Consider the following 24,914-nt stretch of genomic DNA (forward strand, 5'->3'; position numbering starts at 1 on the left):
GAGAGTATGTGAGGTATAGGGCAAATCATGACTCTCTTGCTAGATGACTGAATAATATAGAGTGTATGCCCCCCCCCCCGCATCTATGGATGGTTTAGATAAGATTCAGAACTTTAAATGCTACCACACATGCTATTTTTTCTCTTTCCGGCCTGGATTTGCTCCAAATGACATAGTTGTAAGGTTCTTTCCCCACACCCCCATCTCTAAAACAAGAATATAGTTGTAAACAAAAAGAGTGAAATTATGAGACTTAAATCATAGATAATTGGAGATGGAAGAGACTTTAGAGATCATCTAGCCCAGTGGCTCTCAAATTTGTGCATCGGAATCACCTGGAGAGCTTGCAAAAATGCAGATGTCTGGGACCCACCTCCAGACTTTCTGATTCAGGTCAGCAATAAGGCTCAGTAATTTGTCTTCCTTTTTTTTTCTTAAAGATTTTATTTATTTACAAGTGAGTGAGAGAGAGAGAAATCAGGAGCAGAGGCAGAGGGAGAAGCAGACTCCCTGCTGAGCAGGGACCCTGATGCTAGACTCCATCCCAGGACCCTAGGACCATGACCTGAGCCAAAGGCAGACGCTTAACCGACTGAGCCACCCAGGCACCCCAATAATTTGTATTTCTATAGAGCTGCCAGGGGAGGCTGCTCCTGGTATCTGGGCACCCTACTCTGAGAAGCAACGGTCTGATTGCACACACTCCTCTTATATTTTAGAGAACCGAATTTCAGAGCAGCCGAGTCTCGCCAAGGTGCTTAGCTTGTGACCGGTCTGGTTCCGTGGCACTGAGCCAACCGGATTTTTGAACGTGTCAATGCTGAGAAGGATGAACTGATACCAAATGTCTAGCATATGTGCCTGACTGTGGGTTACCTGATGGTGGTCTGCTACAAGCCAGTCATTTCTTTATTTTGGTTTGTTTTTTCAGTGAGTCAAGGTTTCTTAAGTCTCCAAGCTAAACAGGAGTACTGCCTGAAGCCAGAATGCATTGAAGCTGGTAAGTCCGTTTTCCATCCTGTGTCAAGTTATCATTATGGTACCTTGGGGAAAGGAAGGGAAAACAGGTGGTATTTTTAGTATTCTGTTTGCTTGAGGTTTACCAAGTACAAAATGCAATTTTGATGAAATTTTAAGTTTACCTTCCAGTCTCAGTGTGAAGTTGTGGAGTGTAGGTTTCCTGTTTTCTTCTTCCTTGCAAAAAAAACAACAAAAACAAAAACAAAAACAAAACAAAAAACAAAACAGCTGTGCGGTATTCCAAGTCATCATTAAGGAAATCGGGAGGGGCTTGGGAAGCCAAATGACTTTTTCTTAAGACTCGAACAGAGAGACCGTCAGCCTTCCTAGGGCCTCAGCTGGATATGGGTCCCTATTTACCCTAAGGAGTCTCTGTGTATCGTTTGGTCCATAGGTTCGATCTGTCTGCATCTGAGCAAGGATCCTCTAAATCCCTGCCTCCACTGTCGCCTGAAATCACTCTGGGTCCTTCCAAGTCAAACTTTTCTTGAGATGACCATGTATGAGTGGGTACTCCACAGTTAATATGAGTGTTGAAAGTTGCCTCGGTTTTGGCAGAGTTATTATATTCCCTCTATAAGGAAATAGGGTTAAGGCCTAGATTTGCAGGACCCAGGTTGCAGCCCCCTTCCCATTCTTTAAGTGGGCTTAAAAATAGGAGCGTATTTTCCAAGGGGAAAGTCGTAAGGATTAGTTAAGCACATGGCCCTTTCACTTTCGGGCTTAAGGGTTTATTTTATTTTATTATTTTTTAAAGATTTTACTTATTTATTCATGAGAGACAGAGAGAGAGGCAGAGACACAGGCAGAGAGAGAAGCAGGCTCCATGCAGGGAGCCCAATGTGGGACTCGATCCCAGGACCCCAGGATCACGCCCTGGGCCGAGGGCAGATGCTCAACTGCTGAGCCACCCAGGCGTCCCGTCCTTAAGGGTTTAATGAATTAATTTGCCCAATATTTATTCCACGTCAGGCACCGACTCAGCAGTGAAGTTGAATGACCAGGTAGGGGAAGTAAAGACTCTCACTAAACACAAGGTGATTAATTTGGAATAAAAATATTGGCTGGTGGTAATGTTATGCAGAAAATTAAAATATTCAAGTAGAAGAATGTGATAGCAAGTGACAGGATGGCTAGATTGAAAAGTCTGAGGAAGGGACGCCTGGGTGGCTCAGTGTTTGAGCATCTGCCTTTGGCTCATGGCTTGATCCCGGGATCTGGGATCAAATCCCGCATCGGGCTTCTTGTGGGGAGCCTGTTTCTCCCTCTGCCTATGTCTCTGCCTCTCTGTTTCTCATGAATAAATAAATAAAATCTTAAGAAAAAAGAAAAGTCTGAGGAAATGATGCTGAAATGACCCTGAATGATGAGAAGGGATGTGTTTTGTGAAGATCAAGGAAAGGGCTTTCCAGATATGGGGAAGAGCTGGGGCAAATGTCCCAGAGCCGAAGAGCTTACTGGGTAAGGGGCAGAGCACATGTGATGAGGGTTAGTGGGGAAGCTAGGTGCCAGCGAGGGTGGGTTTTTCCTCAGTGTGTTCCAAAGCTTCTGGAAGGTTTCAGTAAAGACAGAGACATGATCTTATTAGCATTTAAAAAGATCTCTCTGTGGAGACCTAGGCTCACTTTTTGAGCGGAGAAGAGACCATAGGGAGCAAGTTGCAAAGAAGGCAGGAGGTTATTTTGGTGAGCCAAATGAGACTCGATGCTTTCTTGAATTCTAGAGATGGAAAGGCAGGGTGTAGAGGGTTTAGGAGCCAGAGGGTTGCCGAAGGATTTGATGTGGGTTGTGAGAAAAAGCAGAGAATCAAGAGTGATGCTTAGATTTTTGGCAATGGCAGCTGCTGAGATTGAAAAGACTCAGGTGAAAGAGCTTTTAAATCCAGAGGTCGGGATCCCTGGGTGGCGCAACCGTTTAGCGCCTGCCTTTGGCCCAGGGCGTGATCCTGGAGACCCGGGATTGAATCCCACTTCGGGCTCCCGGTGCATGGAGCCTGCTTCTCCCTCTGCCTGTGTCTCTGCCTCTCTCTCTCTCTCTCTCTCTCTCTCTCTCTCTGTATGACTATCACAAATAAAAAAAATTTAAATCCAGAGGCCTTATACAAAGGTAATGGATTAGACAATTCCCTCATTTTTTTGGTCCTATTTTTAAGTGGTCAAGATATAATTTTTACCCAGGCATTGTGTTAAGTGATTTACACGTGTCGTCTCATAAAATCTTCCTAAGAACCCCATGATGCCAGTGCTCTCCCCAGGCCCAACTACAGATGAGGATATGGAGGCTTCTGGAAGCTAAATAACTTGCCCAAGGTCATGTCCTGAGTTAGCTACTAGGCTGGGCTTCAGGTTCATGTCCCTTGCTCTGCATCAGTGCTTTGGTGTGATGAGGCGGAGCCGCTTAACTCTTTGGCCTTGGTCCTGTCTTGCTTTCTTCTAACAATAGACCTACTAGTGTCTGGTGACTAGACGACCCTTTCAGCTTCTCCATCTCATCCCGGGAAGGGTGAGCACGATTCGGGGATTCCCGTACCTTCCCTGTTTCCAGCTTGAGCAGCTGACCTTGAGTTTCCCCCTGGAAAGATGACCTGAAGTAGAGTGGGGCACCAGGTGGGGCTGTCAGAGGTCATGTTTTAGACTTCATGTCACCTTGTGATTTTGCTGAGGTTGAGTCCTTGCAGGTGTGTGAAATTGAGACTTTTGAACTAAAAAATTTGCAGTTTCAGTTTGGGCAACTTTTTGTATGGAGAGCCACTTACTATAGGAGTTTTGTCTCTTTATTACAAATCAATAATGCAAGAGTAAAACTTACAGAATGCCATTTGATAATGTCGCCTCCTGCCAGCTAGTGTGTTTTGCCTTGCTGCCAGGTTTTTTATTTTCACATTGGTGAATGGCTTTCTAATATTGAAAAAAATACTGATTTTTTTTCTGTTTCTGTGACGAAAGGCTCACCAAGGATTCAGCCTCTTTAGTGTAACATGAGCCTCACGGTGCTTAGGGGCCTGCAGAACAGCTGTTAGGTACACAGTGCAGAAACGTGTCCCCAGGAAGGTCTCAAATGAGAAGCAGCGCAAAGGTGAGGGAGCCGCGCGCGCGCCTGCGTGCACGGGGGGGACGCGGGGGGAGAGTGTGGGGTATGTGTGTGCGTGCGTGCGTGGGTGCATGTGTGCATGGGTGCGTAACGTGCGTGCATGGGGCCACGTGTGTGAGTGGGCCTGCGGGATATGTGTGCGTGCGTGCGTGGGTGCGTGCGTGCATGCATGGGTGCGTAACATGCCTGCATGGGGCCGCGTGTGTGAGTGGGCCTGCGGGGTATGTGCGTGCGTGCGTGGGTGCGTACGTGTGTGCATGGGGCTGCTTGTGTGAGTGGGCCTGTGGGGTATGTGTGTGCGTGCGTGCATGGGTGCGTACGTGCGTGTATGAGGCCATGTATGTGAGTGGGCCTGCGGGGTATGTGTGTGCGTGTGTGCGTGGGTGCGTACGTGCATGCATGGGGCCACGTGTGTGAGTGGGCCTGCGGGATATGTGTGCGTGCGTGCGTGGGTGCGTGCGTGCATGCATGGGTGCGTAACGTGCATGCATGGGGCCGCATGTGTGAGTGGGCCTGCGGGGTATGTGCGTGCGTGCGTGGGTGCGTACGTGTGTGCATGGGGCTGCCTGTGTGAGTGGGCCTGTGGGGTATATGTGTGCGTGCGTGCATGGGTGCGTACGTGCGTGTATGAGGCCATGTATGTGAGTGGGCCTGTGAGGTATGTGTGTGCGTGCATGTGTGGGTGCATGGGGCCGCGTGTGTGCGTAGGCCTGCGGGGTATGTGTGTGCGTGCGTGCGTGGGTGCATGGGGCCGCGTGTGTGAGTAAGCCTGTGGGGCATGTGTGTACGTGCGTGTGTGCGTGCATGGGGCCACGTGTGTGAGTAGGCCTGTGGGGTATGTGCGTGCGTGCGTGGGTATGTGTGTGCGTGCGTGCGTGGGTGCGTGAATGGGGCCGCGTATGTGAGTAGGCCTGTGGGGTATGTGCGTGCGTGGGTGTGTGCGTGCGTGCGTGCATGGGGCCGCATGTGTGAGTGGGCGTGCGGGGTAGGACTTCAGAAGGTAGAAGCGTTTGCGTCCTGGAGCGCTTCCGAGCAGGTGCCACCCCTTTGTCAGACTCCTCCTCTCGGTAGCTCTGTTTCCCGTTTCCTCCTAATTCCTCTTTCGAAGTAGGAGGTGGAGAAGGACAACAACGAGGAAGGACATGCTAATCCCAGGTAAGGGCAGACGGGCTGACTCCAGTTCGCAGCGTGATCTGGCCACTCAAAAGCCACATGATCCTGGGTCAGTGAAACAACCGTCCTGAGCCTCCTGTTTCCATCTGTAAAGCGGGAGCACCGTTTTTACTTAGCATATGAGATGTGAGAATAGAAGAAAATAAGGGTGCTTGTTGTGGTACTAATCCAAGTCCACAGTGTGTGGTTCTTAACCCCAGACCCAGAAAACATCCTGTCAGCTGGCAAGACTGGACCTGATTTCAATTCCTGTGATGGCAGAGCTAGATTCTACCTCATGTGAGACTGTTGTGGACTTGGTTTATCCCACTTAGGAAAATACGCATACGTTTCTTCTGGAATTATTAATGTGCTTGCTTCGGGAGTGCCACTCCAGACATTGCTGGGGGTAGTATATCATCCGTGGTATATGCACTGTATTAGCTTTCTAATATCTGAAAACCTATGAGCTCTGAAAAATCTCGCAACTCAGGAGTTTCACATAAGTATTTGTGGAATTGTAATAGCAAACGTTTGTATGTATGGTTGCCACTTTAACTACATACACAATGTTCAGGATGCTCAGTTAAATTTGAATTGCAGATAGACAACAACTGCTGTTTTTGTGTCTGTGTCCCCTGCAATGTTGGGTACGTACTTAAACTATAAAAGCCATCAGTGATCTGAAATTTGAATTTCAGTAGGCATTCTGTATTTTATCTGGCAACTGTATTTATTTGTCAATGTGCCTGACACTGTTCTAAACACTTCGCATGTATTTACTCATTTAATTCTCATGAAGATCTTGTGGGGGTACAGTTATTATCCCTTTTTACAGATGAGGAAACTGAGAGGTTAAGTAACCTGTCCAAGGTTACATAGCTTTTGCATGGTGTTCCCAGCATTTAAACCCAGGTGGTCTGGCTCCAGATGATGCTGTACTTTCTGAAAAGGGCTTACCATGATTCCTGGCACAGAGGGAATTCTCAATATTAATAATGTTACTATTACCACCACCTTATCCTTAGAGCCCTGATTGAACTTAAGAACTCAGTCTGGTACATGGGGTGTGGTGCCTCCATCTCTATATAAACACTAGTGGGAGACCCCATAACCACTTACCTTATGTGCAGTAACTTGAGAGAACACATAATCTGACCTTTCATAGTTTTCTTTGATCATCATGTTTCTTTATTAAAACAAGCCTCTTTGAGTTTTCTCCATGGAACTAAGCAGGGGGAAAGGAGTTGTGGTGTCTTGACAACTATGGTCCCTTGCAATTTGAAGTCTCAGTTCCCCGACAGAAAGTGCAGCTCTGTACCCAGCTGTGAATGATGAATGATGAATGGGGAGGTTGAAACTAGAGTTTTCCCACTCAGTGTGCTGACTTCCAAATTCTGTGTGAGTGATGTATTTCCCCACTCTATGTCAAGGCTGAGGTCAGAGCTGATCTTGCAATTTTGTAGGTACCTGCAAGAATACTGAGGAGATAGAGAGGATACATTTTAGGTTGGGGGCCGGGAGAAGTTTGGGAAGGTGGCCAGAAAACAATGTGCTTAAGTGAATAAAAATGTGTGTGAGGGTTCTTTTCTGTGACTGTAAATATTGTGTGGCACTGAGACTTGTATAATCATTGCCCCTAGGGTGTCACATAGCAGATTTGTTCTGTGGCCACACAGACAGAATAATTATAAATATAAACTGAAATAAAGGTTTTGTATGTCCTAGCTTATTTGCATTTGTCCTAGCTAATATTGATGATAAATAGTAGCAGCAAGTAAAAATGTAATTGGAGACCATTGACATAATTCACAAAGATGAAAATATTAAGCCAGTTTTAAATTTATCAAACTTCAAAAACTAGTTTTTTATTTCATTTTTTAGAGAGAGAGCACAAGTGGGGGGTGGGAAGAGAAAGAATCTGAAGCAGGCTTCACACTAAGTGTGGAGCCTGACGTGGGGCTCGATCTCCTGACCCTGAGATCATGACCTGAGCTGAAATCAGGAGTTGGATCCTTAACCTACTGAGCCACCCAGGTGCCCCTCTCAACTAGTTTTTTTGCTTTGATTTTTTTTGGGGTGGGGGAAAGTGCTGGAGATTTTGAAGTCCTATAGAAACTAAGATATTTCTCTATTATTCACTTTATCAAGGACAAAAAGCTGTTGAAAATTTTCATAGCAAATCTAGGCTAGAAAAATATCTAGCCTGAGTTTTAAACCTGGAGGACACACGTAACCAAACTGATAATCAGCATATATAAATATATGCAGATTGTACTTCTTTTATTTGGGCAATTCCTTCATATTTAGCTGAAAACTCATTGGGTTTTCATTACTTCAAATAAATATATTCTGGCATTAATTAAAGTGTGAAAATTACTCAGAATGTTTTTTTTCCAATGTTATTAAAATACTGGCTGTCTTTTTTTTTAGTGCATATCTTTTTGTTAGGGTGGTAGCCAGCAGTGATACGACAGTTGAAAGAGAGTTGGAGTTCAGTATTGGGAATTTTGGAATCTTTCCATTTTTTAAAAGATTATATTATTTGAGAGATAGACTGCGGGTGCAAGAGAACATAAGTGAGGGGATCCCTGGGTGGCTCAGCGGTTTAGCATCTGCCTTCAGCCCAGGGCGTGATCCTGGAGACCTGGGATCGAGTCCCACATCGGGCTCCCTGCGTGGAGCCTGCTTCTCCCTCTGCCTGTGTCTCTGCCTCTTTCCGTCTCTCATAAATAAATAAATAAATAATCTTTTAAAAAAAGAGAGAGAGAACATAAGTGAGCACAAGCAGGGTGAGGGACAGAGGGAAAGGGACAAGCAGACTCCCCGCTGAGCGTGTAGCCCAATGCGGAGCTCAATCCCAGGATCCTGAGATCATGACCTGAGCTGAAGTCAGATACTCAACTGACTGAGCCACCCAGGTGCTCCAAGAACCTTCTCATTTTTCAATGAAAGATTTATTTTAAAGCTCATAGATACATCTTTCAGTATGCACAAGCTTCCTCGTTGACTGTGTTTCATGTGTAATCATGTGTGTGCTTATGAAAGAGGAAGAAATGGCAAATCAGTCGTTTGTGTCTTTCTGTTAATTTAAACATGTACTCAGTTCTGCCCTGAGGCCTGGGTGAGAGGGGCCCCTGCCCTGGGCCCTCATTTAGAATGCTCCACTTTGCTCTCCTCTGGCCATGCCGCTCCCCTAATTCAGGGGCCAGGTCAGCACCCCTATCCTTTTACAACCCAGAATTCCCTGCTAAAGAGCCCTGAACCTCCCTGTAGGGCCCGTGGGGAGGTCTCTTCCAGGGGTTCATTCCTCTGAGAGCTACACTGAATATCCAAGGGCTCAGGAATTCATACCTGGCTTTTGAGGTTTTTATGGAAATATATTGTAAATATATCTTTTAAATATTTCAATATGACCTATGGGCCTCAGTTTCACTCAGATTTTGCTGCAGAACAAACTACCCCCAAACCTTAGAGTCTTGAAACAAGTGATTTATTATTTCTTCTGATTCTGTAAGTTCACTGGGGGGGTTTCTCTGCTGCTCTTGCCTAGGCTCATTCATACAGCTGCATTCAGCAAGAGGGTCATCTGGCCTGGAAGGTCCATGATGGCTACAGTCACATGTCTGGCGGTTGGTGCCGACCGGGTTATTTTCCAGGGGGCCTCACCTCCTCCAGGAGGCTTCTTCAAAGGGCTTAGAGCTTCATTCACAGGGAGTTAATATGGAAGGTGTAAGGTCCTCTTAAGGCCTAGTTTTGAAACTCAAGAAAAGTTACTACGCTATATTCTGTTGGTCACAGCAAGTTGCAAGGCCAACCCAGATTCAAGGCAGGGAGAATAGATCCTATCACTTGATGGGATGAGTTGCAAAGTCACCTTGCAGAGGGATGAGAGGGGTGGAAGGAAATGTCACACACATCTTTGCAGACAGTTTACCATAGACTCCATTTGTATTCCTATCCCATGCCGTGCAGATGTCAGGGGCAGGCCTGCAAAAACCATTAACACTAATACCACCAAGCTTTTACCCACTCAATCTGAATGCAGTAATTTAATATAGTGAAGCTGATTCAGGGAGTCATTTGAGAGGAAAAGTAAAAGCCAAGGCTTGGGAGCTGGTTGATAGGAAATGGTTGTTTAATTTGGAAGAGAACAGTACATGGTGTTCAGTGCTTGTCATTAATCCTATGATTTTCTTTTTAAATAGCTGCTGCCATCTTGAGTAAGGTAAATTTCTCTGTGGACCCTTGTGATAATTTCTTCCGGTTTGCTTGTGATGGCTGGATAAACAATAATCCGATTCCTGAAGATATGCCAAGCTATGGAGTTTACCCTTGGCTGAGACATAACGTTGACCTCAAGTTGAAGGGTAAGTTTCTACTGGGGTTTGGTGACGCACTTTATAGAGAGCAGTACTTGACAAGAAAAACACAGTTTTGGATTTGAAGCATGCCTGCTTACTTTAACTGTCCTAAATTCATTTCCAAGATTTTTTAAAAATGGAAGATTGAAAGGAAAATTGTGGGATTTCAGTCTCCCAGAGCTCCAACACAAGCCTAGCAGAGGCCTTGTTATGTTTGTATTAGCTAATAATAAGTTCTGCTGAAGGATAGCTAGCATTTCCTTGAGATTGGGAGCACAGGAATAGTTAATGAAAGTTATTTTCTATCAATATACTTATTTGTTGTGTTCAGAGCAAACTTCATCACTTGCTTATTTGTGTCCTGGATTTTCATGCCTACAAAATATACTTAACACCTCATTGTCTTTTGAGAACTTTGGATGACCTTGTATTTGTCATATTGTTCCTGTTAACTTCTGACTTGGCTCTGGGGGGACTTTCTTTTCTCCCATGGCCTCTGTAATAATGACAGGCTCACACACACGTACTCACATATGTGTACATACATATGTGCATGTGTGTGTGCACACTTCAAAAATTGGAAGCTCTTACTAGAGGCACTTCTGTTTGCATTAGGTATTTTTTACTGGTGGAAGGCACTTTAGGATGGAAGCAGGGAGATTGTAAGGCCAGATAAAGTAACTTTTTTAGAAGGCAAAAATAGTTTTTTTTTTCTATTTTTGATAGAAAAAACCACATGACACCTAGAGAGAATTTTATTATTTATTTATTTATTGGTTTTATTATTTTTTTTCAATTTTATTTTTATATATTCACTTAAGAGAGAGGCAGAGACACAGGCAGAGGGAGAAGCAGGCTCTCCAGAGGGAGCCTGATATGGGACTTAGTCCCAGGACCCCGGGGTCACAATCCGAGCTGAAGGTAGACGCTCAACCACTGAACCAGCCAGGTGCCCCTACTTTGTGATTTTAAACAATGCAAATTTATCATCCTACAATTCTGGAGGTTAAGAGTCTAAATGAGTTGGCAGGGCTTCTGGAGGCTCGATGGGGAGAATACATGCCCCTGAAGGTGCAAGCCACCTTCATTCCTTGGCCTGTAGCCCCTTATACATCTTCTAAGCTAGCACTGGAGCATCTTAAGATCTCTCTTCAAGCTGACCTCTGACTTCCCTCATCACGTCTTTTCTCTCTTTCTTTTATGAAAAGGCTCTTCTACTTATGTAGAGCGGGCCCTGCTCTGTGACAGAATGACTCTTCCTCAAGATCCTTAACTGAATCTCACTGCAAGGTACCTTTTGCCCTATAGGGTAATGTAGTCACAGGGCTGGGCATGGGGGTGAGGACATCTCTGGCCAGGGAGAGAGCACTATTCTAGTGCAAGAAGCTTCTTGCTCTACTGGTGTGAGGTAGTCCGGTGCCATAACCTGACATTTAAAGCATTGCGTTTGCTTAACTAAACCATCTAGAGCTTTTCTTTTTCATCCAGTGTGTAAAATAATAGGATCTAGAGCTTTTTAAAAAGATATTCCTTATAAGAAACTTTCAGATCAAATGTGAAGTGAACAAGGTATGTTTCCTTCTTTCCACCATTGGATATTTTGGGGTGTTTTGGATATTTGAGACTTTTGAACTCCAGAAAGAAATTCTGAGAAGTTAGAAGAATCATCAGTTTTCTTTCTACTCCATCTCCATTTTCCCAAGATTTTAAGTGCATGAAAATTAAATGTATCAATTTATATATGTTTTAACAACTGTACCTATTGGCGCAGTAATTAGAAACCTGTTGTCAGTTGTAAGGAAAAATGTACTTAAGCTTCACAACTTTTCCCAATATAAATTGTATGGACTTAAATTTTCTGGGAAGACTTAAAAGTTTCATAAATTAGAAGAAGAGAATTTGTAATAAGGTCAGTTTTTCCCTAACCCAGCAGGTGAGGCTCCCGTACTATAGAATAATACCTATTGAGAAAAGAATTTACTAATAAGTATTTCCCTGTATGATATTAATTCACGTTGGTCTTTCATCTACCATTCTGGCCTGTTTCCTGTTTCCCTCCTTTGTCTTTTCTTCCTAGACAGAGAGATGTGTGCACAGGTGCATGTGTGTGCATACACACAATTATGTATGCAGAAATGACACTGAAGGGTAAGAAAAAGCTAAGATTTGCAGATGGGTGCTCCTTACATATTAGTCAGAGCCAGAAGATTTCTATCTTCAGGGCATGAAGCAACTAGAATAATTTAAAGCCCTTCCTAGGGGTGTAAAAATCAAAATCAGTACACTGATGTGTTTTTTTTAACTTTTTTTACTTTTTTTATTTTTTGTGTTTTTTTTTCTTTGAGGAGGTTACTGTGTATGAGATCTTTAAGACTTCGTAGAAATAAAACTCAATTGTTGAGAGTCGCACGTGGGTTTTTTGTTTGCTTGCTTCTTTTAAAAATGAAAAATTTTACTTTTAAGCTCATTTGGGAAAGTAAAAAGGAACAAAAATTAAATAGAAAAAGTAAGAAGAAAGTTGCTCCTAAATTCACCCCTAGAAATAACTGCTAATGAAGCAGTTGGCTACACAACTTCCATTTGTGGGCACATATGTAAGACCTCATGTGCACATTCATCTATTGAAAAACCTAGATAAAATCAGGCCTACTAGTCTGTCATGTGCTTTAAAAATGATGTATTTCTCATAGACATAGATAATGTTAATAGATATATTTTTTATCATATATAGCACTGTAATATGTATCCACGTATATTCTAGAAATAGAATCGTTGTATTGAAAGAGCTGTCACAGTTTAATTTTTGATGCATGCATACAACTGAATTGCCCTGCAGAAAGTTATTTCTAGGTCTTTATATATTTTCTTGCTGCTTTAAATGGTAAATCTTCTTCATCAACTGTGTTCTTAAATTTTTTTTTTGTGGTATTGTAAAGTAGGGGTCAGCAAACTATGGCTTGTGGGCCAAATCTAGTTCACTTCCTGTTTTTATAATTAAAGTTTCACTGGGGGACCATACATCCATTCACTTGGGCGTTGTTGATGGCTGCTTTTGTGCCACAGTGGCAAAGTGGAGTAGTTGCTACAGAAATCGTATGACCCACAAGCCTAAATTATTGCCCCTCTGACCCTTATGGAAAAAGTTTGCTAACTCCTGATGCCCGTCGTCAAGTTTTAATGTATCTTTATTGGATCTCATTAGAACTGTCTTATTAATTAATAGCTTTTTGGTGGTTTGTTTGGAATTTTTTAGATAAGTAGTCCTAAAGTTAAGAAATAATTAGACTTTTTGTCTCTCCCTTTCCTTTTACTGTATTGGCTGGAGCCTCCAGAGCAGTGTTGAATAATAGCAATGACACTGAGTGTAATTTTCTTATTCCTAGCTTGGTTGGTGATGCCTCCGCTATTTCCCCCACAGTCCCCAAATATATTTTTTCTTTGTTTTGAATAGGTGTTCTTTATTGTGTTCTATTACTCCTAGTTTGCAAAAAGGCGTTACTCAAGAAAATGTCTTTGCTGTTTATGGAGAGATTCAGATGGAGTATCTCTTTAACTTTTCTGGATTTTCTTATGCTGAATTAACTTTATAATCTTGAAATAAATCCTACCTGTGAATAGTTTATTATTTTCTCTTCAGACTTTGCTAAAGTTGAATAAGCTCATATTTCATTTCAAATACTTGTGTTTATGTATATGACTGAGATTGGTCTGTGGATTTCTGTGTGCTAGGTTTGTTAAACTCTGTTATCAAGATCACTGGCCTTATGAAACAAAATGGGAGATTTCCCGTATATTTCTCTGCTCTGGGAAAGACACAATCAAGTAAATCCCAGCTTACAGTGTGACAAGGACTATAAAGGATGAACTCAAAAATTGATCCTGGGGCTCTGGCTTCCAAGAAAGAGAGCAAATGGTCGAGTAAGGTTTCTTTTTAAGTTAGTATTATCTTGTACTAGATGTATGTGTTTGATATATAAAATATGTATTAGTTCTTTAAACTTTTAAATTTAGAGATAATTCAGCCTTAGAGAAAAGTTGAGAGAATGGCACAAGAATGTCCATATACCCTTTATCCAGATTTCCTGATTATTACCAGTTTGTTACATTTGTTTTATCATGTTATTCTTCCATTCTATTAATGTATATCTTATCACATCTGTCTCTAAGTATACATTTATACATATAGTGAGAAAATGATATATCTATAAAAGTATAGATAAGCAGATTTATAGATAGATATTTTTCTGATTTTCAAATGTGCTGCAGATGACTACCTATTGTTACATATTCTATCTCTGTGTATCTGCGTGTCTCACAGTCTGTGTACCCATCATCCAGCCATCCAGGTAATACAGGGTCATTGTACGTCAACTGTAGGTGAATAACAGGAAGAAACAAGTAACATACGACTTTGCTTATATGTGGAATCTAAAGACCAAATGAACAAACCAAAAAAACTAGATTCTTATATACTGAGAAAGAACTGGTGATCGTCAGAGGGGAGGGGGATGGAGGGAAGGGCACAATAGATGAAAGGGATAAAGAGGTACAAACTTTGAGTTGTAAAATAAGTCACAGAGATGAAAAGTACAGCATAGGGACTATCGTCAGTAATACCCTAACAACATTGTATGGTGACTACACTTACCACGTTAAGTGTTCAGTGATGTACAGAGTTGTTGAGTCACTATGTTGTACACCTGAAGCTAATAGGATATTGTATGCCAATTATCCTTCAGTAATAAAAACAAAAAAAGTAAAAACAAGTCAAAAAGAATCTACATCAAGTCCTACCACCCAGTGATAACCTTTTAAATGTGAATATACATATCAAGTTATATGTATATGCCAAAAAGGATCAAATATTCTATTTTTATAATGTCCTTTCATTTGACATGTTAACATCTATTCACGTCAATTAAAATAGATCTTTATCATCCTTTGCCATGACTGCTTTGTGTGGATATACTACAGTTGATTCAATCAATTCCCATGTTGCCATTTAGATTATTTCCAGAATTTTTTCCCCTCATTGTAAGCCACTCAGAGCATGAGTGCTGAAGCTGCAGACCTGTATTTGAATCCTGGTTCCTTTATGTTTCTCCTCTGTGCCAGTTTTGGCCAACTACTTATTTCACCTAGCTCAGTTTTCTTACCTTCCAAATGGGGATAAAAGAACTCATTTCGTAGGGCTTGTGAGGACTAGGGGAGATGACCCTCAGAGATCATGTTTTATCCCAGGCCAGTTCCTGGCATAGAGCAGGCCCTCTGAGAGTAAATGTTTGTTGTCTGTGCCTCCATTTCGTCTCACAGCTAGTTCTAAGGCTCATGAAGTAATGTCTACCAAATGCTTTAAGTTTTATTCTGGTCTTATCGTTTGTAAATATCATGTGCTTTCAAAAATATTGAATACTGTCTAGATCTTTTTCCTCACCCTTGATAAAAAGAGAGAACATCCAAAAATAAAACCCAATACTACCAATCAAAAGAATACCATTTTCTTATGGCTGATAGAGAACACACAGATACGGCTGTCCAATTTGTGAAATAAAATGGATTTGACAGACCTGGCTGATGAAAAATTGCCCTCTATTGAAGTCAGCAACCTGGCTTTGTGGATTTTTTTCTTTAAATGGCATATAAGACTCAGATTTCTAGTTGGAAGATAAAATTATTTCTTATTCTCTCCAAGAAGCAGGTTTTTTTTTTTTTTAAAGAAGGCCGAATATAGTCATGTGTTTGAATGTCTCAAAATTTCCTTCCCACAAAACCTCCCAAATTTGTCTTCATGTGACCGTGAGGATGACACAGCATGTGTTGCTTATGAACGAGCAGATGAAAATTTTGCAAATGAGCACTTATGAAACATGAGGCAATAAGTGAGATAGAACACTTGTGTCAAACAGAAGACAGATGACTCAAGGTAGGGCCAGCTCATCTCTGTTGTAGAATAGCAATCTTTGCCAATATTTTGTAAAGAAATGCAGTATATTATTATGTTCAAGCACAGACAGTACCAGCAGAACAATAAGATGAAGTAGGGTCTACGCATTAATGAGCAAAGAAAGATGATTATGATTCATAGATGGGTTATTTATTTGTAAATATCTGCTGGCTGAGATTCAGATGGTTCTCATAATTAAATAACCCCTCCAAATCTTGTTTTTGCCATAATGATCCTAGCCAAATAATCTTTTGCAGATAATGGGCAACTGGAAACTTTAGCTTCTGTAAAGTCATTTGATAATTAGGAAGTTCAGCCGATTGAAGACAGTGAACGGTGCCATTTTCCTGGCACCACGAACACACTATGATGTACCAAACTGAGCTCTGACACCATTAAGTTCTTTGAAACAAACGTCAGACTAGAAAAAAAAATGGGGATATGGTGGAGAAGTGCTAGGGAGCAACCAGCCATTGTGGTGATTGGCTTTTTATTCTTGGCAAAACTCAGCACCGTTAAATCTCAGTCAATCTGCTGTATAAATGGCAGGGGGCAGGGTGCCCACTCAGAGCAGATTCCTGTTTTTGTGACCATGCTGGCTCTTTTTCACGTGGCCACACATGAAGCAGCAAATTGCCAAATTCTACCTATGTCATCCTAAGTCCTGCACGCACAGAGAGGTGGCCCGTGAAGATTTGGGCCTGTCTAGAAGACATTTAGAATGTGAAACAAAATGATTTTACCTGAAAAAAATTTTTGTTGTTGGTTGTCTGTGTTTTTCCTACTCTCAGAACACCATTTGAGGATGGGTAGGGGTGGGGGTGTGTAGAGTGTGAGGAAAGGGAAAGAAGTCCGATTTAAAAAGTTTAGCAATTTCTTGTTAGGAAACACCTCAAACAGACAAATGAATTTCTTCCTGAAGCCTCTTTGAAAAATGTGTATGTAGCTCTAGAATATGTTTTTCTAAATAGCTGAAGGAAGTGAAGAGGCCATGAGAACGGCCATCATGTGTCAAAGCTGTGGTCTGCTAGTTCTGATAGCATTTTAGGCTTCCTGGTGTGTCCCTTTCTACTTCCAGTGCATGCCCTTGTCTTTATAACTTTTCTCTGCTCCAAGCATTTGATTTTAAGATCTGATCTTTTTTTCCTGTGGCTTTCACGTAGCTCTTCTGCCACAGTGGTTGATATTACATATAAGTTTGGTGCACTTGACAAGAACCAGATCTGTTCATTAGATCCATTCTGGGTTATGTGCTCTTTAATTTTGGGGAAATACATTCACTTTATTTATTTTTATTTCTATTTTTTTACATTCACTTTAAATAGACTGAAATGTACAGCATTTTGGCTGTATTAATTTATTTTTATTTTTTTATTTTTATTTTTTTAATTTCTTTTTATTGGAGTTCAGTTTGCCAACATAGTGGCTGTATTAATTAATCTGTGAAGTCAAGACAATTGACTTGGCATTTACTTTTTTCTTGGCACCAGTTGCTTTCAGTAACAGGTAACAAAAATCCCAACTCCACCTGGCTTAAAAATAGAGAACATTTTCTGGTTCAAGGAACCAAAGTGTCTGATAATATGTAGACTTCAGGTAAGGATGGATCCAGCAGCTGCACCATATCATTAAAGATCCTATTTCTTTGTTTCTCTCTGCTTCAACATTCATTGTCTTGTGATTTTTTCTAAGTCTGTTTGGTCATAAAATCCTTGCCAGTAGCAATAGCAATTAAAATTTATAGTTTTTCATTCATATCTAGCAAGAGGCATTGTGTTAGACACAGGAGGATACAGAAGTGCAGAGATTAATAAGACCCTCAGGACTACGCATGTGGAACTTAAACATCTGAACAGCAGAAAATGTTTTAATAAGTACCGTAATCCACTAGCTACTCAGGACTTTTTAAAAAACATTTTATATATTAATTTGCGAGAGAAAGACCATACAAGCGAGGTGGAGGGGCAGAGGCAAAGGGAGAGAGAAATTCAAGCAGACTCTGCACTGAAAGTGGAGCCTGATGCAGGGCTTGATCTCACAACCCCGAGATCTGGCCTGAGCCCAAACCAAGAGTTGGATGTTATAACCGACTACGCCACCCAGGTAACCCCCCTCACCACCACTGGTGGCTTTTGAGTACTTGAAGTATGGCTAGCTGGACTTGAAATGTGGTATAAATAAAAAATACACACTAAATTTCAAAGACTTCATTTAAAAAAATGTAAAATATTTCACCAAGAAGTTGATGATTTATTTCCTCAATTACATTTTTTAAAGATTTTATGTGTTTATTCATGAGGGACACAGAGAGAGGCAGAGACACAGGCAGAGGGAGAAGTGGCTCCCTGCAGGGAGCCCAATGTGGGACTCATTCCGGTGACTCCAGGATCACCACCTGAGCCAAAGGCAGACACTCAACCACCCAGGTGCCCTTTCCTCAATTATATATTAAAATGATAGTATTTTAAGACCTCTTTGGTTAGAATATATTATTAAACAACCTCACCTGTTTCATTTTTCTTATCTTTAAATGTACAAGGAAATGAATAATGCCATATATAGCTCAGATAATGTTTCTGTCGATGCTGCTCTAGAGCCACGAATAGGCCATTGGAAAGGTGAGCTACGTGGGTATAAATTCAAGTTTATGTTAGTGATAGAGAAGGGGCAGAGAACACGGTCCCTAAAAATAGTTCCCTACTCTCATCTCCAGTCCCTCATCCTGTTACTGTATTAGTGTTCTTTGTGGCACTCATAACCATTCGAATTATCTTGTTTGTGTATTTGCTTGCTGTTTGTCTTACCTCTGCCTGTCTTTTTGGGTTCTGCTGTGACTCAGCACCCAGCATCGTGCCTGGCATAGAGTTGGTGCTTACTAATACTTGGTAAGGAGAGGAGAGAAAGACTGTGCCCTCTGTGAGTGGCTGGCTGACTCAGTGGGGAGGGGTGGCTTGCTCTTCTCTTCTTTTTCCCCCTCCATCTGGGCCTAGGGCCCGACGTGCTGTTCCAGAGGAGTCCTGAGATGCAGCTGGTGCTTGCCCCTGATGGGAGGGGAAGGGTAATTGTCAGTTGTTCTTCATTTCTGTTCCAGGCCTCAGGGAGGCAGGACAGGGGAATGGACAGTGAGGCAGGCTAGAGCCCTTCCTGGGGCTCCAAGGCTCTCTGGTGGCGTGATCTTGTGTCAGTTATACTAAGGACAAAGAGAACTTCCTGGCTCTGTGACCGCTGGCAAACCGCTTTCCTCTGACTCGGAGTTTCTTATCTGGTGATCCTGTTGGATTGATTCAATGAGGTGCATCAAAAGTCTTCTGCACAGAACTCAATAAATAACACCTGCTATTATTGTTAATTTCACGAGGATGAAATTAACATTTTTAATTTTTTAAAAAATTATTTATTTATTTATTTATTTATTTATTTATTTATTTATTTTGAAATTAACATTTTTGAAAGCTAGTGGCATGTAGTAGGTGGTTGATACATGTTAGATTCCTGGCCACATGAAAAATGACAAATTGATTACAAAACTTTAGCAGCACCAGCAAAGTAAAATGGTACAGTGTAGTTCTTCCCGAAAGTCTCACGGTGCCTGTAAATAAGGCCGCTGATCCTGAAAGGAAGGAGCCTGGAAATGGAAACAGTAGGTTAGGACATCTGTGTGTGTTCCTAGCTTTTATTGGCAGACCTTGGTCGCGACCTCAGACCTGCAGGATTTTGATAATTTGTTTGTTTGGACGACACATTGGTTGGGGGGACATGAGTTTTCAATCCCTCCTGCAGGAAAAGAGAGAAGAGGCAAGTGGAATTGGTGAAAACGAGGAAAGGGTCATCTTAGGCTGTTCTACATCCTCTTTAGATGTCACTTTTTTGTTGTTCTCACCTGTTTGCCTTTCTTCTCTTTTTTCTTTTCTTTCTGCCTAGGGGATTCTTACCTCAAGAGGGCTGCCTGTAGAATTCCAGGGACTTGAAGGGGAAAAGATGCACCTTTATTTTCACTAACCTCTGGTGGAACTTTAGCATTTTCTTTAATTATGAAAGCAGGCAAAACTCTAGTGTTGTTGGCTGTGACACCATTACCAATGGGAATCATGATTTTTTGGTCTTGATATAGATGTTGCAAGTATCTTGAAATATTATCTACACACATCACCATTTCAGAATCACAGCAATGGTTAGACCCAATACTGCATCGTATTATTTAGTGACTTAAGGAAGTAGCACAGATATCATGGTTACAAACAGTAAACCAACTGTTTTATTAACTGTGCTTCAGAATGACTGGTTTCTGTTGTAAACCTGTGTATTCATAAACATTATTTTAAGAATGATCGTTAGGCTTTAAGAGCCTGTCCAGGGAATGTGTGGCACAAAAAACCACTGCCTGGGTAAAGGTTGCTGGGGCAGGCCTCAAGAAGGTGTAGTTTCACTAAACTCCAGCCCTTTGATGCATCCTCATCTAGGTGTTTCAAGTAGAGTTGGCTATTACGTGACACCATGGGTCCGCTCATGCCCAAATCTTTGAACAGTCCACATTACCCTTGAATCCCTGGGTAATAAGCACATTACCAACAGCTCATATATGTTTATAAGGACATTAGGTGAAGCCAGAGTTTTGTGTTTGGAGATTTGTGCCAACACCAAACCTCGAACTGATTACAGTGCAGGCTTTGTGCGATTACCTATGCCATGGAATAAATATATTTATAGGTGAAATTGCTGAGTGTTGTCACAAGCCTCTTCTGAAAGCAGAGAGTTAAAAGTCAATGCCCAGCTAGAGACAATACAGCTTTTGCCGTGGTCTACTTAAAAATACTTAGATGCAACGCAAATGATTGAAGACAGTAACACACAAAGTAGAGTCTTCATTCACAAGTACATAATACATGTTGTATGAAAGACCTTGCTTGTTATCCGATCCTTGAAGACAGGGACTCTTGGTTGAGCTTGGAAGGGTAGGGATAGAGGGGACTATAGTTCTGGAGGTGCTATGAACAAGAGTCCCAAGGGAAAGACCAAATCCATGGAACTTGGCGTTGTTGGGAGGGGGGCACTGAAAGGTCTTGGGGAGAGGCAACAGGAGTGAGATGGGCCAATGAAAGATGTCGAAATCCATTGGTGAGATTTTTTACTTGTAACAGGGAATGCTGAGCTTCCCGAGAAGTGGAGCTACAGCCTGGAAACGCTGTGCCTGGAATAAGGACTGAAACAAAGGAGAGGGGAAGCAGACGAGGGGCATTTTTGTGGCCTAAGTATTGCAACACGTTATGAAAAGTTTCCTGCCAGTTAGCTTGAATGTGGTAGGAAGAAAGAAACATTTTTTACTTTAGAAGACTGCCTACTAAATTTAGGTTCTTTTGACTAAAGATAAGTTCTCTGGCCGGACTGATGGCACAGGACCTGTGCCTCCTGAGAAGGACACATATACACCTACAGGGACACTTCCCAGCTTCTCCACACCCAGGCCCCATTTTGCATGGTTGGTGTGTGTAAGTGTATTTTACTTGGCAGTTGTTCAGAAGGGTTGCATATTTTTAAAAAGCCACTTCCTGAAAGATGATGACTGGAAAGGGAAGACAAATCCTAGCTGGTTTCGGTGGTGACAGTTCCGAGGCGTACCCACGTGAGCTGTGGCAGTGATTCCTGAAGCTCCTCCAAGTCCCCACATGTTCTTGCTGTTGTTGCCACAAGCTGGAATGATAATGGAGCTGAGAATGTGGGATTTTTGCGGGAACTTCCAAGGGTCATCCAGATTTCACAGCAGAAGCAGATGACTCAGATCTCCTGGACCTTGAAACCTGTGTCTTTAGAGAAGTGGGTCAGTCCATTACCTTTACTCTACTCCTCATTGGTCAGTGGCAAGACTGAGGTACCAGAAAAATGAAAAAGTTGCTTGCACACAAGGTGACCGCGAACTGAGTTGAAAATTTCGCCCTTGCATTTCTGATCTCCCTGATGAGATGGCTTTGGCTGTATTCTCACCCTCATCTCTGAGACTGCAACTTGATGGTGTGGATGGGTTGGGCATCTTTAAGGTGTGGCAAAATGCCTATTTCTCCCCCAGTGTATTACTAATGGGCAGGATTTCTACTCCTTGCTATAAAATGAGCTCTTACTGATTATAAAATAATTCCTAGGAATGCATGACATGGAGAAGGGCCTAGGAAGCCAGGCACTGTATAGAGATGACTTTGTTTAATAATATCCTTAGTTGAGCTGTCTAAAGTGAACTCCCACCATGTCCATAAGATGGAAGATATATCTCCATTTTGTCAATGAGGAAGCAAAGGCACTGAGCAGTCCCATCGAGCAGCCCAAGATCACATAGCTGATAGGCAGTGGAGCTAGGATTTGGATTCAGATGGTTTGACCCTTAGCGCCTGGTAAAAATCTTGACAAGCTAAGAGGATGGTATTGTTCCATTTTATAGTTGTGAAAGCGGAGGCTTGGAGAGGTTAAGTATTTCATTCATATTCACACAGCGAAGGACCTATAAAGTCACTATTGTCCAGAAATGTAATAGAAGTCACAAATGCAAATTACCTGTTAATTTTATATTTTTCAACAGCTGAGTTAGAAAAGGAAAAAAGGAACCAGGTAAAATCCCATGATTCTGTCCAACCCAACATATCCAAAGAATTTTCATTTCACGTAATCAGTATAAAAACTTGTTCACAAGACAGTTTACATTCTTTCGTTCCTAAGTCTTTGGACTCTGGTATGCTTCTTATACTTGCTACCCATCTCCATGTAGATGAACTGCATTTCCAGTGTTCAGTAGCCTCACATGACTCCCAGCTTCTGTAGTGGATGGGGCTGTTCTAGAGCCGTGCTTCTCACCGATGGCCGCACACCGAAATCACGAGGGAGCTTAAAAAACACAGATGCCTGGGCCCCATCCTTACGACTTTTGATGTAATTGGTCTGGGGTGGAGCCTGGCCTTCTGGATCTTTAGCCACCCCCTCCTCCCTCCCCAGGTGACTTTAATGTGGAGCCAAATTTGAGAACCTACTCAAAGGGTGAAAACCAAACAACGGAGTCATGAACTGTAGGCAATGTCCATTGGAGAATGTTCCCTGAGTTTTCTGAGCTGAGACCCATTCAAAACTACTGCTCTGGCAATATGCTTTGCTAGTTGACATTAAAGAATGCCGGGCAGCACCTTAACTTATTAATTTCTCTCGATTTACATTTCCCAATCTTTTGGCCAAGTCTCAGAATAATAAAGAAAAAGACAAGGGATTTCTTTTTTCCCCCTGATCTACACACTGGTTTGGATACACAACGGTGCAAGTAAATTAAGACCTAGAGGTCTGTTATTTTAATTGAGGTCAGAGGTGTCGATGTCCATCTGGAAACTCTAAACTGTGGAGAAGAGCAAGTTAGGGTTTGAAAGCTGTAGGTCATTGCCAGAATGAAACATGTCTGGTGGGGAACATGTGGGAAGTGCTGGGTGAGGAGAACAAGCAATTGTGGCTCCGGCTGAGGTCTGAAGGCTGCGCAGCCCATGGTGTGGCAGGACGTCTATGGAAGTGCTCTTGCCAGATGCCTCCCGCCTGCCTGCGCACTCGGCCAGACCTGCGGTGTGCATGTGACACCCAGGATTCAAGACTCAGAATATCTCACCTCACCCAGAGCTTTACTTGTTCTTCAAATGTTTTTGGAGTCATTTCGAGACATTTTTATATTGCTTTCTTTTATTTAAATCCAAATAGCCTTAAATTTCTAGACGTATATAATTCTTTTCTCAGAATGAAAAATGCTGGGTCTCCTGTGATGGCGATGTTCTAGTTATATGCAATCTTGTTCTGTGGATTTGACTTCAAATTAAGCAAGAGAACGAACACACATTGCTGAGTCTCCCCTAGCCTTGAGTGAGTTAATAGCACTGAATCAGAAATACCGCCAACTCTATGATGCCCCATTACTTCACATATGCCAGCCAAGACGAAGCTACTACATGGTGCCTTCCTTTCACCTGGCATTTTTGCTTTATGTTCATTGAAAGAGTTCTTGTAGACATTAACTTTGATCATATGACTCTTTTACTCTTTTGCACTAATTAAAAGGAAAATGCAAGCAGGAGAGCTTGATTAGAGTAGCCTTAAAACTTCTGCACAGTCCTTTGGATTTCAAGTCAGCAGTGCTTTGGGTTTTTCACAAAACATCTTTGTGTCCATAGCAGCAGTGATTCGGCGTTTCTTAAAAAAGTGCTCTCCATCAGTTCCAGGAGTGTCCTCCACGATTGCCTATTTGGATACGCACTAAGTTTTCATTTCATGCCCCAATCGTATTGAAATCTTTCTGTAGACGTTTTGAGTGACCATTTACTGGCTGTGCAGCCAACTTGTTTCAAGGGCCCACTGTGAGAACTGCTCGCTCAGGTTCCCACCAGGGCAGGCCGTGACTGTACCTGACTGACAGGTTTAAGATGGATTCCAATTTCAGAGATATTAAGAAGCGGAAAAAAAATATGCTGCTTAGAACAGATGAAATATGCTATGTAAATTGTATTTCCGATAATCCAGCCTCCCCAGCTGCTCGACACATCCACCTCATTTCTGTGCTTTAAACAATACTCAGTGAGATTTGCATGACGTTCCCACCTCTGTATTCCTAGGTTTTACCATGCAGTGGCGTCTAAGCAAACACCCCCCCTTCCCCCTTCGACTCTGGTATGCAGCTACAGAGCCAGACTGTAATACTGTTCTTCCCAGCCTTGAGGGTGTACATGAGTCACCTGGGGATCTTGGTAAAGTGAACATTCTGATTCGGTAGGTCTGAGAAAGGATCCAAGAGTCTGCACTTCTGACAAGCTCACAGGTGATGCCCACACTGCTGGTCTGGGGACCCTGTGTTGAGTGGCCAGGCTTTAGGATGTCCAAGGACATGGTATGTCACTGAAGAGACTCACCTCTTCAGGGGTGGTCTTGTTTTTTCTCCATTTATAACTGTGATTTCCATTAAAATCTATATATTAGATGGGACGCCTGGGTGCGCCTCAGCGGTTGAGCATCTGCCTTTGGCTTAGGGTGTGATCCTGGGATCCAAGATCCAGTCCCATTGCAGGCTCCCTGCGGGGAGCCTGCTTCTCCCTCTGTCTATGTCTCTGCCTCTCTCTCTGTCTTTCATGAACAAATAAGTAAATCTTAAAAAAATCTATATACTAGAAATGTCCTTATATTGGGTCAAAACAAAGATTTCTTAGGACAAAAAGAACACAGGAAGTTTGTGTGTATTGTTTTGTGATTCAGGGAGAGAGATTTCTTCCCCTTAATTTGTTTTCTGAAAGATTTGTTCATTTCGTTTTCCCTTGCCTTCCTCCTCAAAAAACTTGGGCAACTTG

The 24,914-nt window shown here is 42.2% G+C and overlaps 1 protein-coding gene across 5 annotated transcripts in view; it reads left to right on the forward strand.

The window, feature by feature from the left end:
* The window catches only part of PHEX (phosphate regulating endopeptidase X-linked), a 209,739-nt gene that overhangs the window by 7,495 nt on the left and 177,330 nt on the right, over positions 1-24,914 (forward strand). For 4 of the 5 annotated variants that reach the window (XM_035711932.2, XM_049107511.1, XM_035711933.2 and 1 more), the window contains exons 3-4: positions 932-1,000; positions 9,471-9,632. In XM_035711932.2, coding sequence (XP_035567825.1) covers positions 932-1,000; positions 9,471-9,632 — 231 coding nt within the window. Of the gene's footprint in view, positions 1-931; positions 1,001-5,105; positions 5,266-9,470; positions 9,633-24,914 lie in introns of those variants that run through there. The other variant, XM_025438607.3, reaches the window with a different exon arrangement.

The sequence above is a fragment of the Canis lupus genome, chromosome X (assembly GCF_003254725.2).
Source record: "Canis lupus dingo isolate Sandy chromosome X, ASM325472v2, whole genome shotgun sequence".
Taxonomy (NCBI): Eukaryota; Metazoa; Chordata; class Mammalia; order Carnivora; family Canidae; genus Canis; species Canis lupus.